General features: G+C 40.3%; 1 protein-coding gene across 1 annotated transcript in view; it reads left to right on the forward strand.

Annotated features, from left to right (window-relative positions):
• The window catches only part of clec16a (C-type lectin domain containing 16A), a 287,366-nt gene that overhangs the window by 163,753 nt on the left and 107,227 nt on the right, over positions 1-16,386 (forward strand). The window contains exons 18-19 of the mRNA XM_078559039.1: positions 5,322-5,450; positions 7,877-7,997. Of these exons, the coding sequence (XP_078415165.1) occupies positions 5,322-5,450; positions 7,877-7,997 (250 nt within the window). The remainder of the gene's footprint in view (positions 1-5,321; positions 5,451-7,876; positions 7,998-16,386) is intronic.

The following is a 16,386-nucleotide window of genomic DNA, read 5'->3' on the forward strand; positions in this document are numbered from 1 at the left end:
AAAGAAAAATCTATATAAATTATTGGGAAAAAAAGGGGGATCGGAAATGGGATGGGGATGGAGGAGAGAGTTCATGATCTAAAATTGTTGAACTCAATATTAATCAGTCCAGAAGGCTGTAAAGTGCCTAGTCGGAAGATGAGGTGCTGTTCCTCCAGTTTGCGTTGAGCTTCACTGGAACAATGCAGCAGGCCAAGGACGGACATGTGGGCATGAGAGCAGGGTGGAGTGTTGAAATGGTAAGCGACAGGGCAGTCTGGGTCATGCTTGCGGACAGACCGAAGGTGTTCCGCAAAACAATCACCCAGTCTGCGTTTGATCTCTCCAATGTAGAGGAAACCGCATTGGGAGCAACAAATGCAGTAGACTAAATTGAGGGAAGTGCAAGTGAAATGCTGCTACTTGAAAGAAGTGTTTGGGCCCTTGGAGGGTGAGGAGAGGGGTAGTAAAGGGGCAGGTGTTGCACCTTCTGCGGTTGCATGGGAAGGTGCCATGGGAGGGGTCTGAGGTGTAGGGGGTGATGGAGGAGTGGACCAGGGTGTCCCGGAGGGAACGATCCCTGCGGAATGCCGCCGGGGGGGTGAAGGGAAGATGTGTTTGGTGGTGGCATCATGCTGGGGTTGGCGGAAACGGCGGAGGATGATCCTTTGAATGCGGAGGCAGGTGGGGTGATAAGTGAGGACAAGAGGGACCCTATCATGTTCTAGGAGGGAGAGGAAGATGTGAGGGCGGATGCGCGGGAGATGGGCCGGACACGGTTGAGGCCCTGTCAATCACCGTGGATGGAAAACCTCGGTGAAGGAAGACATGTCAGAGGAACTGTTTTTGAAAGTGGCATCATCAGAACAGATGCGACGGAGGCGAAGGAACTGAGAGAATGGGATGGAGTCCTTACAGTAGACTAAGCACACTCCTTAGATAATATCACCACTTTCAACACCTCTTTGTCATTTTGTCTATGACATCTTTTGGCTATCTCCACCTATCACTGGCCCTCTATCCAGCTCTACCTGTCCCACCTTCTCTTTCCCCCCCCGCCCCCCCCCACAAGCAGCTTATATTTCACCTCTTTTCTATTTTTCCTTAGTTCTGTTGAAGAGTCATACGGACTCGAAACGTTAACTGTGTTCCTCTCCACAGATGCTGCCAGACCTGCTGAGTTTTTCCAGGTATTTTTATTTTTGTTTTGGATTTCCAACATCTGCAGTTTTTTGCTTTTATCTTAGTGTATAATTTCCAGAAGTTTCCCTACCACTGAGGTCAAGCTGACTGGCCTGTAATTGTCAGCTTTATCCTTGCACCCCCTTTTTGAACAAGGATGTAACATTTAAAGTTCTCCAGTCCTCTGGCACCTCCCCTGTGTCTAAGGAAGACTGGAAGATTATCACCAGAGCTTCTGCAATTTGCACACTCACTTCCCTCAGTATCCTTGGATGCATCTCATCTGGTCCTGGTACCTTATCTATTTTCAGTAAAGATAGCCTTTCCAACACCTGATTCCACTCGATTGTAAGTTCTTCTAGTGTACATTCTCACCTTGGCCCGGGGAGCAAGTTCCTCCTTTGTAAGGACAGATGCAAAGCACTCGTTCAACACCTCTGCTATTTCTCCAGCCTCCACATGCAAGTCCCCTTTTTTGTTCCCAAATCAGCCCTACTTTCTTTTACCACCGTTTTGTTATTTACATGCTTATAGAAGACCTTGGGATTCCCTTTTATGTTTGCTGCCAGCCTCTTTTCATGCTCTCTCTTTCCTTTACTTATTAGTTTCTTCACTTCCCCTCTGGACCTTCTATATTCAGCCTGCTTCTCCATTATATTTTCTATCTGACATCTGTCAATCGTGCACTTCTTCCTTTTCATCTTTACCTGTATCCCTCTCATCATCCAGGGTGCTCTGGATTTATTTGACCTTACTTTCTCCTTCAAGGGAACATACTTTGACATTGCCTGCAATACTTTTTCTTTGAAGGCGGCCCATTGTTCAGCCACTGTCTTTCCTGCCAACATTTCATTCCAGGAACTCTCGCCCCTCTTGTCCTTTTCTACTATTCCTATCCCAGTCTATATTTGCATAATTGAAGTCTCTCATAATGATTACTTTATAAGCCTTGCACTTCTCTGTAATTTTTTTGCAAATTTGTTTCTCCACATCCCTTCAACTATATACTACACCAATCAATGTTATTGCACCTTTCCCCTCCTTACCTCTAGCCAGAGAGATTTTGTCCTTGACCCATCTGGAACGTCCTGTCTCTTCAGTACTATGAAGAAATCATTAACCAATATTGTCACTCCCCTAAACTTTCTTCCTTTCCTGCCTCTCCTAAACACTTTGTACCCAGGGATATTTAATGCCCAGTGCTGCCCTTCTTTGAGCCAGGTCTCGGTTATAGCAATAATATCCTAATTCCATTCCTGTGCCTGCAGTTCACCAATCTTATTAATCCCACTCTGCGCATTCACATACATGCCCATTAGGCCTGATTTAGGCTTTTTTACTTTCCCGCTTATTGTGAATGATTTACTGTTGCCTACTCGAATTCTATCAAATTCTCCAAGTATTCTATCTACCTTGATGCAACTTTCTGATATATTCTCGTTATCAGTTGATGCTTCACTGCCAGTTTTTAGCATCGATTGCTAAATCATTTTGGAAGATTAGTCCAAACTTCTACCAACCTTTGAATATAGAAGTACTTGCTAATTTCACTCCTGAAAGGCCTGGCTCTAATTTTTAGACTGCCCTGTAGTGTTAGAACCTCCCCACCCCCCCCAACCAGCACAAATAGGTTCCCTCTATTTACCCCACCTGTTTCACATAATATCTTAAACTTCAGTCAAATCACCCTTTTGTCTTCTAAATTTTAGGGAATACAATCCTAGTTTGTTTAATCTCTCCTCGCAATTTAACCTGTGAAGCCTAGGTATAATCCTGGTAAACCTTTGCTGCACTCCCTCAAAGGCCGTTGTATCCTTCCCAAGGTGTGGTTCCCAGAGCTGCTCACAGTACTCCAGGTTTGGTCTAAGCAGTGTTTTGTATAGCTGAAGCATGATTTCTACCCCCTTGGATTCTAGTCCTCTTAAATTCTGATTAAGGCTCAGTTTAGTATTGGTGCCATATATTTATATAGATTGGAGATGATCTTTCTTGCCATTGAGACTAAACATACTGCATCAAATTTATAGTTGAAGTGTCAGCCAGTTGAATTTATGTTGCACAAATCCTTATATATGGTTGTTAACATGACACACTATGTTTCTCAATATAGCATTTTAGATGTAGCATTGCAACAAATTCAAAGAAGTAATTATGCAGAATTTAAATTTGCCTGTTAAAACACTAAAAGGTGAAAAATTTCTGCATGATGTACAAAGATCATGTCAGTCAGATCATAAACAAAATGGACATAGCCTAATAAGACATGAACAGGAAAACAAAAATTGAAGATGAAGGAATAGAAAGTGGAAAGAGGTACAGAAGAAACAACAACTACTCGCCCCTTTTAATGCAGATAAATGTCACAAAGGCACAGGACTAAAAAATAAAACTGGCATAAAGCCAAACAAGGAGAAGTTAGTTTTGATTTTGAAGTTGGGTTTTAAGGGCCTTAAAGGCAGAGAAGGTGGTCCAGGGCTTTAGGGGCAGAATTTGATATGTAGGCTTAGGTAGCGGAGTATGCCACCAACAATGGGGCAAAGGAAGAGTCGTGCAGTGAGGGGACCAAAATCAAAGTTCAGAGTTTGGTGAAGGTGTTGTAGTGCTGGAGAAGGGAATGGATTAAGTCACAGAAAAGCTTAAACACTAGAATGAGAATTTGAGGCATTGGGAGACCAGGAACCAGTGAAGGTCAACAAGGATGGTTGATAAATGGATAGGACTTGATGTAGGATTTGATATGAGCCACTGAGTTTTGTAGAAGGCGAAGGAAGAGAGGTTGTCACAAGAATATTGAGATACCTCAAGTCTGGAGGTGACAATGTGGATGAAGATTTCAATAACAATTGGGCTGAGATGGGCAATGTCACAGAGATTGAAGTAGGTGGTCTTTATGATGGAAAGGATATAAGCAGCGAAAGAAGTGATGGAGATGACTGAGCTGTGAAATTGTATCCAAGACCATTCATCCAGAATTTTTTTAATCATCTTGCAACTTCTTAAAAAAATAACACATTTGTTGGCCATTAAACCCAGGAACTAATTCTTTGTGACACAAGACAACTATGGTTCTGCTCCCCTTTGTTTATTTCAGCTAAATTAAAAGGGCTTCTTATCTACTACATTGTTAGTTGAGTTTAAGCTGTTCATTCAAGATGTTGACCAGTCTTCTCTTTTCAGATGCTGTACACATCTGATATCTTCTGTTTTTATTTCAGATTTTCAACATTTATAAATTCCATTGCCCATGTACTTTATTAATATTGGCAGGTTCTATAATGGACAGACACGACTTTCCTGATCTTAAGTTTGCTCGGAAATCAATATTTTGTGCCAATGTTCCCAGATCACAATCGGGCTTTTCCAGTAAAGAGCTCTTTTATTTTTCTGCCTCCCTCCCACATATTTTTCTTGTACCTTTACTTCGTATACATACAAGTGGCAGTGCTCCAGAAGAAACATGGAAACAAACCGTAAATGTATTTTGATCTTTCTGTTATGTGTTAGCTTCTCTGAGTGACATTACTGTATTGCCATTGATCTCAATGTCTTCAGTACAGTGAAAAAAAAGCCAAGGTTCCTGTGCCTGATCACTGCGCAGTGCTGCTGGGAATGCGTCAACAAAATTGAGCCTAGCTTTGAGAATATTTTTGAACGCCTATTTAAAAAAAAAAATAGCCGATACGATAAAGTACTGGGTAGCTGCCATGTGCCGTGGCTTTCAAGAGCAGTGAAATAGGCAAAGTTTGTAGGGTGGGAATGCAAACAATTGACCCAGGATGTGTAGAAAGAAAAACCGATATAATGTTGACTCTCCTAATATTCCTTTCTGTTTCCTCGCTGGTTCTCCGGGAATTTTGTTTAGGTGGTCGGGCTCTTCAAAGTCTGCGCTTGCCATGGGGAGAAAGTAATAATCATTTAAAAATAGCTGTAAAAATTCTTCAGTAACTGGTGGCAAATTCAAGAATTTTTTTGTTTTTGTTACTGTTGTTTTGTATTTAATGGGAACTAGGTTGTGTTTGGCCAAGCTCAATTTATTTGGGATAAAAGCGACAAATACTGGAAATACTTAGCAGGTCTGGCAGCATCTGTGGCAAGAGAAAGAGTTGATATTTCTGGTCAATGAGATTCTGGTATATTTATTTTTGCTTTTATTTCCCCAGAGTAAACCCCTGAATGTAGAGTATCTGATGATGGATGCATCTATTCTGCTACCTCCTACTGGTACCCCTCTAACTGGCATAGATTTTGTAAAAAGGCTACCATGTGGAGATGTGGAGAGAACAAGGCGGGTAAGCACCAGAATACGGTCAGAACTGATAAACCTAACAGCAAACAGCTCAGATTTAGTTCACTTTATGTTGATCTGCAAGCGCTCAAGACTTCAAAACAAAAACATTATCATAGTATGAAATGAGAAGTCTTTTGTCTTTTTGGGTTTGCATAAATCTCTTAATGAAGTTAAGCTTTAGTTAGGGAAGTTTTATATTAAATTAGCTAATAAAAGATACTTATTTGATGTTGTGACACCAGGTCACAGTTGACGCCAGACCAGGTAAGGATGGCAGATTTCCTTCCCAAAAACCAGATGGGTTTTTACAACAATCAATGGTGGTTACATGGTCGTCATTATTTAGACTAATTTCCAGTTCCAGATTTGTTAATTGAATTTAAATGCCACCAGCTGCCATGGTGGGATTGAAACCCATGTCCCCAGAGCATTAGCCTTGGCCGATGGGTTACTAGCCCAGTGACATTACCACTATGTCACTGTCATTGTTCATTCTCCTGTTTAATTTCATTGCCTAAACTTGCACACCTTTTTTGATAAATTAAATTGATTAATCAGTAATTATAGCATGATAAGTGTTTGAGGTTTTGATCACGCACCAACTGTAATTTTCAACTGTGCTTGTAATGCTCAACTAAACATTGAGCAATTCACAGCTGCAGCATCACAATGTTGGATGTTCAGACAATTTTAGAACCTTTGGTAAATCTAGAGAGAAGTTTTCATGGCCAGTCCTTTGCTGGCAAACCTGAAGGAGTAACAACAACTTATATTTTCTATAGTACCATTAACATAAAGTATACCAAGGCACCCCACAAGAGCATTGTAGAGCAAAATTTGACACTGAGCCACATAAGGTGCTATTAGGACAGATGGCCAAAAGTTTGGTCAAAGGAGGTAGCATCTGAAAGGAGAAGTGAGAGGCGAAGAGGTTTCGGGAGGGAATTCCAGAACTTGGGGCTGAGGTGGCTGAAACCACAGCTACCAATCATGGAGCAGTTTTAAAATCTGGATACTCAAGGCCAGGGCTAAAGGCGTTACTTAACCAGGAACCAAATGTAGGTCAATGAACACAGAGGTGATGGATGAATGCTGCTTGGCATGAGAATGGACATGGGCAACAGAATTTTTGATTATCCCAAATTTATGGAGGGCAAAATGTGGGAGGGCAGTCAGAAGTGTATTGGAATAGTCAAGTCTAGAGGTAAGAAAGGCATTGATGAGAGTTTTAGCAGCAATTGAGCTGAGGGGGCAGAGTCAGACGATGTCACAGAGATGAAAATATGGCAGCTCTTGCAGATATGTGGACAAAGCTCAACCTGGGGTCAAATATGACATCAAGTTGCAAACAGTCTTGTTCATCCTCAGTCAGTTGCCAGGGAGAGGAATAGAGTCGGTAAATTAAATTTTTTTAAATGTTTTAAAAATGAGTTACAACAAATCTTTATGAAGAAACAACAAATCTTTATGAAGAGAGAAAGAACTTTTACATTTATTTGGGTCCTTTCACATTCTTAGGATGCCCCAAAGCATTTCACAACTGACTAATTACTTTTTGAAGTCTGGTCACTGCTGTAATGTATGTAAATACAGCAACCAATACGCACGTAACTAGAACAAAAACAGAATTACCTGGAAAAACTCAGCAGGTCTGGCAGCATCGGTGGAGAAGAAATCAGTTAACGTTTCGAGTCCTCACGACCCTTCGCAGAACAAGGGTCGTGAGGACTCGAAACGTTAACTGATTTCTTCTCCACCGATGCTGCCAGACCTGCTGAGTTTTTCCAGGTAATTCTGCTTTTGTTTTGGATTTCCAGCATCCGCAGTAGCTTTTAGCTTTTTGTTTTTATGCACGTAACTAGATTGCCTGAATCGTAACGAGATAATGACCTGAAAATCAGTTGTTTATGAGGCTGATTGCAGTTGGCCAGGACACTGGAAAGCACACAAAAACAAAAATAGCTGGAAAAACTCAGCAGGTCTGACAGCAACTGCGGAGAGGAAGACAGAGTTAACGTTTCGAGTCCGTATGACTCTTCATCAGAACTGAAGAAGAGTTCTGATGAAGAGTCATACGGACTTGAAACATTAACTCTGTCTTCCTCTCCACAGTTGCTGTCAGACCTGCTGAGTTTTTCCAGCTATTTTTGTTTTTGTTTCAGATTTCCAGCATCCGCAATATTTTGCTTTTATCGCTGGAAAGCACACTAACTGTTCTTTGAATTGTGCAGTGGGATCTTTTGCATTCAAATAAGAGGACATAAAGACCTTGTGTTTAACTTCTCTGGATCAATGTGACATTTCTTTATTTCCAGTAGTAATACAGTTAATTTACTGTAGTTAATTTAGTTACTGTATTGCTAAACTAATTTCAAAACTTGGCTAGTAATCAAGTTGAACTGTCATTTTATTTTTGTATATTTTTAGGCTATCAGGGTTTTCTTTATGCTCCGTTCTTTGTCCCTACAACTACAAGGGGAGCCAGAGACACAATTACCACTGACGAGGGACGAGGATCTGATTAAAACAGATGATGTACTAGATCTGAGTAAGTATTTAAGTAGATTGGTGCTGCTTGTTTTTTGTTTCTCACTATAGCTATAGGTTCTTTGAGCGTGGTTTATATTTTTCCCATTTATATTTAAAGAAAACACAACAGATTTTTTGAAAAAAGAGAAACATACCAGTTCATGCACTGTGAAACTTCCCTTACATTTTTTTATTTAATGGAAAAATATTTATTTTGTGAAGTACAATTTTGTTACATGATATATACAGGAGAATACGTTGACCATTGACTCATTGAAGTTGTTGATGTTAGAAACCACAGTCGTGGAAACCTGGTGATGACTCTTGGGATCAGCTGATACAGTAACTTTTCACCACCTTAATGTTATGTCTACTTTGGATCTGATGGCCCCTTGTATTTGTGAAAAGAACTTTTTAGAGCACTTGGGAGTGCTGTGAGGAATCCTGTTCAAACTACTTTTAAAGAATTCTTTTAGATCTCACTCCCAACTCGTAGATTGTAGAATTAAATTAGTGAGTGAAGCTTGTGTCAATATATTTTAAAGACATACAGAGGAAATGTTTTTTTAAAAAAAAGCCTAGGATTAGCATGTGCAGATTCAAGTAAAACATGAGCCTAAATACTGATGATGAAAATCTGATGGGTGAATTTTATGCTAAGCAAGATGGGAGATGATGGTGCTATGAGGAATTAAGTTGTTCCATTTTGATTCCCAGTCTGAGCACAAAGCAGAACAGTTGTAGTTAGAGTCAGTTGTGTAGCTAATACAACCCTGCCCCAGCAAAGTTGCCATCAATCCATATGAGTACCCCTATGGCAGTAGTGCCACATGTTTTCTCTACGTTATAATAATAGGGAGAATAGGAAAGGTGTGAGAGCAACAGAGAAATTATAGACCTGTTAGCCTAGCGCCTGTTGTGCGGAAATTATTGGAATCTATAATTACGGATCAGAGAGAGCCAACTTGAATTTCTAAAGGGCAGGTCATGTCTAACACACCTAATTGAACATTTTGAGGAAGTGACTTCAGTAGAAAGGGGAATATCTATGAATGTCATTTAAATGGACTCCCAGAAGGCATTCAGTAAGGTTCCACATAAGAGACTAACTAAATTAAAACTCGTGGAATTGACTGACGATTGCACAATATTCAGCCTCACTCGCGACGCCTCAGATACTGAAGCAGTCCATGTCCAAAAGCAGCAAGACCTGGACAATATCCAGGCTTGGGCTGACAAGTGGCAAGTAACATTCGTGCCACACAAGTGCCAGGCAATTGCCATCTCTAACAAGAGAATCTAAACACCACCCCATGACATTCAGTGGCATTACCATTGCTGAATCTCCCACTATCAACATCCTGGTTGTTACCATTGACCAGAAACTGAACTGGACCAGCCATATAAATACTGTGGCTACAAGAGCAGGTCAGAGGCTTGAAATCCTGTGGTGAGTAACTCACCTCCTGACTCCCCAAAGCCTGCCCACCATTTACAAGGCATAAGTCAGGAGTGTGAAGGAATGCTCTCCACTTGACTGGATGAATGCAGCTCCAACAACACTCGAGCTTGACACCATCCAGGACAAAGCAGCCCGCTTGATTGGCACCCCATCTACAAACATTCACTCCCTCCACCACCGATGCACAGTGGCAGCAGTGTGTACCATCTACAGGAACTACAGCACTGCAGGAACTCACCAAGGCTCCTTAGGCAGCACATTCCAAACCCATGATTGCTACCATCCAGAAGGACAAAGGCAGCAGATAGATGGGAACACCACCACCTGGAAGTTCCCCTCCAAGCCACACACCATCCTGACTTGGAAATCTATCACTGTTCCTAAACTGTCGCTGGGTTAAAATCCTGGAATTCTCTCCCTAACAGCACTGTGGGTGTACCTGCACCACGTGAACTGTAGCAGTTCAAGAATGCAGCTCACCGCCACCTTCTCAAAGGCAATTAGGAATGGGCAATAAATGCTGGCCTAGCCAATGACACCCACATCCCATGAATGAATAAAAAAAAATATTGACCTGGTTAGGGTAGGAATATTGATATATTTTCGAATCAGAATAAAGTGACTATGGTGTCCCACAGGATCTGTGTGGGGCTTCAACTAGTCACTATATTAATAACTTGCATAACCTAATAAAGAGCCGAGCCGTTTATCGAGGTTTGCTGATGACAGTTTAATGATATAGTGGTGGAAGTGTGAAATTACAGAGACATTGATAGATTAAGTGAGTGGGCAAAACTGTGGCGGATAAATTTCAACAGCAAACTGAGCTAATTTTGGGGCTAAAAAAGAATAGATCCAAGTATATATGGAAACAAAACTGGGAACAGTGGAAGGCCACCGATTTAGGGGTCCATGTTACACAAGTCACTAAAATATAATCAGATAAAAAAAATAATCAAGAAGGTTAATGGAATGTTAACCTTTATAACTATAGGACTAGAATATAAAGGGAGAAAGTTTTTGCTACAGCTGTACAAAACCTTGATTGGACCTCATCTGAAGTGCTGTGCACTGTTCTGGAAACTGCACCTTTAGAAAGGATGCATTTGCCTTGAAGAGAGTGCAGTGTAGATTCACCAGAATGTTACCAGGGCTTCCAGGTTAAATTTTGAGGAGGGACTACATAAAATAGGTTTGTATTCCCAGGAATATAGAAGGTTAAACAGTGATTTGATTTGAGGTTTTTGAGATTTTGCAAAGAATCAATACAGTAGAAAGAGAGAAACTTTATTTCCTGGTGGGAGAATCTAGGACAAGGGGACACGGCCTTAAAATCAGAGCTGAGCCATTGAGGAGAGAAGTTAGGAAACGCTTAACGCAAAGGGTGGTAGAAGTGTGTAACTCTTTTGAACAAAATGCTGTGTATGATTGCCCAATTAATAATTTTAAGTCTGAGATCAATAGATTTTTGCTAGCCAATGATATTAAGGGATATGGAGCCAAAGCAGGTGGATGAATTTAGGTTACAAATCAACCAAGATTTCACTGAATGGTGAAACAGGCTTGAGAGATTAACTGACTTCCACAAGTCACAGAAGCAGTGCCACTTTGATATTCCAACATAGGGTCCTTCGGCCCAAGTCTCTCTTTCCAACTACCAAAGTTAACCCTCTCTAGCAAAATAGTCTTTCCTGACTAACAGCTCTCTCTCTCTGTCTTCTCCCCATCCCCCCACTTGTTGGCAATGTGGTGTGATGGATTAAATCAGGAGCACCTGATACTGATGTAGCTGCTGATGTAACTATGATGCAATGTCACATGATTAAGGAACCAATCTGGTGAGAAGCAGAAGTACAACCGTGTGTTGAGTACTGAGATGTGCATAGATCTGTAAATAAATAAGAATGGTTTCAAATAACAGTCTATGGTAGCATTCTTGGGGTAACAGGCAAACCCTAAAGAAACCCCGTCAATACCTCGAACGCAAGACGAAACAGGCAACTTAAACTGCACATTTGTAACTTATCACATCTGTAATTATTATCAATCATAGTAGCTTTGTGTTCAGATCTCAGGAGATACCCTCTTGGCATGGCCGAAAGTCCATTGTCGAGCACTTGGTAACAATGCTGAGCATCAGCACTGCAGGCTTATTCTGCATTCAAGCTTAGTCAGTTTTAATGTTCATAGTTTACCAATAGCAGCCTCTAAAGGAAGCTCCATTCTCTGCCACTTGTAAATATTCATCATCAGTTACTTGGATATATACTATGGTATTGACTATGCATTATTGCTAATTGAACTCCCACTTTATGGGAAGTGTAGTATGTTGTTGTCTTCAAAAGTATTCTTGAAGTTTTATGGGGGTTTTGGAAGAATCACATCACTATTCCCAGCCCAACTTCATATTGCTCGTGTGACCCAATGGTTTTAACCATTCCCATCTAGCAATAATGCACTATAAATGTATTGATATTGTAAGTGACTGATGGTATCTTTTTCCATTGCTGTTTGTGCCTTTGGGTTTTCAATTTCCCCATGGACCTTAAATCCATCAATTTTGGAGACATTAAGGTGGCACTTGTTTGTGGAGCAGACTAATTTAATTCTGAATTGCTACAAAAGCTATTGGGAAAACTGTTGCTATGACATATTCTGGGTGTCCTCTCAGAGTAAAATGGGCGAACCTAAGTTCTTAGGTTCAGGAAAAACATTTTGACTAGCAAGGCTTCAGACAATGTAGACAAGGCAATAGTCAGCTGAGAATCAGAGGGAAGATTTGATACAGTGATGGGCCTTTCATCTCTGCATCCCAGCACTGATTCCACTCACTTCCTGATTTAAAATTCCTCTTGGTGGATATCTGAAGTTGGCAGATCATGGTAGGATGATGATATTTGATACCTGAATCATTGAGGTAGTTTGGCTGGTGTTTATCTTGCATTTCATACCAGTACATTCTTCACTACTATCTATTAGCAAGAAGCAAACCTGGAATTATTAATGACTGTGCTATTTGTTACCCTTAAATATTTGCATTCAGAATATTCAAAGGTTGTTATGTGGAACTTTCATTTTACTTGTGTTGAGTATTGTTTAGACCTAAAGAGGAGCTGCTGTATGGTACATCCACTCAGGAATTAGTAAAAGGACTTGCCTTCATTCGCTTAGAGTGCAACTTAGTTTTGATCCCAGTGGTACAGGGAGAATAAATATGAAGAGGACAAGGTTGTCTATCTTGTATGGGATCATCTTCATTTCTTTGCGGAATGTTGTATATATACCATATGAGTTGTTCATACACTAAAATTGTGTTGATCGTTCTACTTCTGTACGTGTTGGTTGACTTGCCCTGCAGAAGAAACCTGATCCTCAAACAAAGTTGCCTATTAGATAGCACAGCAAGACATGTGTGACCAATTGCATGGTGCTATTGGTGAGCAGCGGTTGATAATTCAAACTTATCCATCAGGTGTGTATATAGGCATTCCCAAGGGTAGGAGAGGTAAGTGAGTTGGTGCTGGGTTTGGGGCACTGTGCTGTTGGTGTGGTCTGGACCCATGTCGTAAACCTACCTTTATCTTCCTCCTGACTCCCACATCATTGGTGCCTGCTCCACTTAGCCTGCTTTCATGTTTCCAATTCTACTTAGCTATCACAGTTAGCTCTTCCCACACTCTGTCTTGTACAAGTCTTTATTTATTGGTTTTGTCTAATTATGCCACCTTTTGTCTCCTTTTTAACCATATTTTGATCCTCCACTTGAGCACTTTACAGGTTAATTATGTCTTTTCCATTATAAATGTGGGCAGAGGAATTTATAATGGAAATATAAAATTAAGCTCAGAATGTGTGAATTTAAAATTGGTACTGGATTATGTCTGCTTGCCCTGTTCCAACTATCCAACTATCTCCCAGCCTCTAACCCCATTTCGCTAACACTTGATCCGGTGTACAAGTCATTTTTGTAAACTTCATTTTTGTTAGAAAAATAAAAATTTGTAGGCTTTGGTGGCAGAGGGGAAGGGAGAGGAAAATAAAATGGAATATTTTGCTTTTGCCTCTTGTCTTTGCAATCCTCAGGCTTCTGGCATTGCATGAGGATTACTATTCTTAATTTTTTTCAGGTCTTAGAAGCAACTTTAGAATTCCTCACCAAAACCAATGCAATTGCCAAATAACCTTTGATTTTTTTTTTCTGCACACAATAAAAGCCAAGGAGAGATGAAAGTCTGGATACTTGTGAATTTTGTTATTTATTTACAGTACAATGTTTTATAAACCAGTATACAGTGGTGTAGAATCCAGCTTTTGCTTTAGGACCTGTATGTTTTCTGCCCCATGATACTATTTAATATTTTATTTAATGAAATTGTAAGCTGTTCACGAATATTGTAATAAAATAAGAAACCTTATTCATGCAAACTTTTCAATGCGAGTTTAAGTTTGAGAGTAGGTGTTTTTGGTTTTATGATATTAGTCAGGTGTTCCACATGTTCGTTCTTTATATTGGTGTGGGGTGTAGTATAGTGCATAATAGTGGTTTTCCAGTACACTTCACCAGCTTTACAGTAAATGATTCAATCACACTATAGTTTAAGTAAGACAGTGGGATAGATTTAACTTGTGTGACTTTCTTTGTCTTGTGGTATTTGGCTTTTTGGTCAGTGGCTTATGGTGTAGGTGTCTTTTTCAAGTGGCACGTAATAGTCTTGAGAGAACAGGTGAATTTAATTCTGTTTTAAAGCACTCAATTCAGAATGCTCAACAAGGCACAATGGCCTGACAAAATCAGACATTGATTGATTTTTGTAGCTGTAGTGCTCTGTAAGTAGACAAAATGAACAAGAGTGTGTAGGAGAGCAATAGTTGTTTTGGTTTAGCATTCTATGACTTAACCAACTTCTCGGAAAACTCCGTTTTACTTCCTTTAATCCAACTTCCGCCGTGCTCATATTACTGAGACCGCCACGGCCAAAATTGCCAATGACATCATCTTGAAAGATTGAATTAGACTAGAAACTACTATGAGTGTTCAGGTCAATACAGTAAGGATGTGAGGACAGGCATGTAGGATAACATTTTTTGAGCTGAGAGGGAAGAAGAGAAGAAAGTTCAGAGTGCATCCATCGACTTGATTTGTATTTATAACAAAAATAGGGCAAAAAATCTACATATGTAAGCATTGGAATTATTAAAATAGCCGATGGTACCATAAGATGTAGGAGCAGAAGTAGGCCAATTCGGCCTATCGAGTCCGCTCCGCCATTCAATGAGATTGAGGCTGATCTGATACCCTCAACTCCACTTTCCTGCCTTTTCCTCATAACCCTTGATCCCCTTACTGATTAAAAATCTGTCTATCTTAGCCTTGAATATACTTTACAACCCAGCTTCAACAGCCGTTGGTAGTAAAGAATTCTACAGATTCACTACCTTTGAGAGAAGAAATTCCTCCTCATCTCTGTCTTAAATGGGCACCCCCTTATTCTGAGATTATGCCCTCTGGTCCTAGACTCCCCTACAAAGGAAAACAACCTCAGCATCTACCCTGTCAAGCCCCCTAAGAATCTTATGTTTCAATAAGGTCGCCTCTCATTCTTCTAAACTCCAATGAGTACAAGCCCAACTTACTCAGCCTCTCCTCATAAGAAAATTCCTCCATACCCGGGATAAGCCTAGTGAACCTTCTCTGGGCTGCCTCCAATGCCAGTATATCTCCCTTAAATAAGGGGACCAAAACTGTTCACAGTATTCTAGGTGTGGTCTAACTAGTGCCTTGTATAGTTTTATACAAGACTTCCCCATTTTTATACTCCATTCCCTTTGAAATAAAGGCCAACGTTCCATTTGCCTTACCTATTACCTGCTGAACTTGTATGCTAGCTTTTTGGGATTCGTGCACGAGAGCCCCCAAATCCCTCTGTGCTGCAGCTTTCTTCAGTCTTTCTTCATTTAAATAATATTCAACTCTTCTATTCTTCCTGCCAAAGTGCATAACCTCTCACTTTCCCACATTATATTCCATCTGCCAAGTTTTTGCCTACTCATTTAACCTGTTGATATCCCTCTGTAGACTCTTTGTGTCATCCTCACCACTTGCCTTCCCACCTATTTTTGTGTCATCTGCAAACTTGGCAATAGTACATTCAGTTCCCTCATTTAAGTCATTAATATATATAGTATATAATTGTGGCCCCAGCACTGATCCCTGTGGCACTCCACCAATTACAGGTTGCCATCCTGAAAATGCCCCCACTTATCTCTGACTTCTATTAGTTAGCCAATCCCCTATCCATGCTAATATACTCCCCCAATACCATGTGCTCTTACCTTATTAAGTAGCCTTGTGTGTGGTACCTTATTGAAAGCATTTTGGAAATCCAAATATATTACATCTACCGGCTCCCCTTTATCTACCCTGCTTGTTATCTCCTCAAAGAATTCTAATAAATTTGTCAGGCATGATTTCCCCTTCATGAATGCAAGCTGACTCTGCTTGATTATGTTATGTATTTCTAAATGCTCTGTTATTACATCCTTTATTATAGACTCTAACAATTTCCCAGTGACAGATGTTAAGCGAACTGGCCTTTAGTTACATGTTTTTTGTCTCCCTCCCTTTTTGAATAAATGGTGTTACGTTGGCAATTTTCCAATCTTCTGGAACTTTTCCAGAATCTCAAGAATTCTTGGAAGATTACTACCAGTGCATCCACTATCTGTGTAGCTACTTCCTTTAATATCCTAGGATGTAACCCATCAGGTCCAGGGGACTTATTGGCCTTTAGCCCCATTAGTTTTCCTAGTACATTTTCTTTAGTGATATTAGATTGTATTTATTTCTTCCCCCCTCTCCCCTTTTGCCCCTTGATTATTTAATATTTTTGGAATGCTATTAGTGTCTTCTACCGTGAAGACTGATGCAAATTATTTATTCAACTCC

Source organism: Cetorhinus maximus, chromosome 15, assembly GCF_964194155.1.
Source record: "Cetorhinus maximus chromosome 15, sCetMax3.hap1.1, whole genome shotgun sequence".
Classification (NCBI taxonomy): Eukaryota; Metazoa; Chordata; class Chondrichthyes; order Lamniformes; family Cetorhinidae; genus Cetorhinus; species Cetorhinus maximus.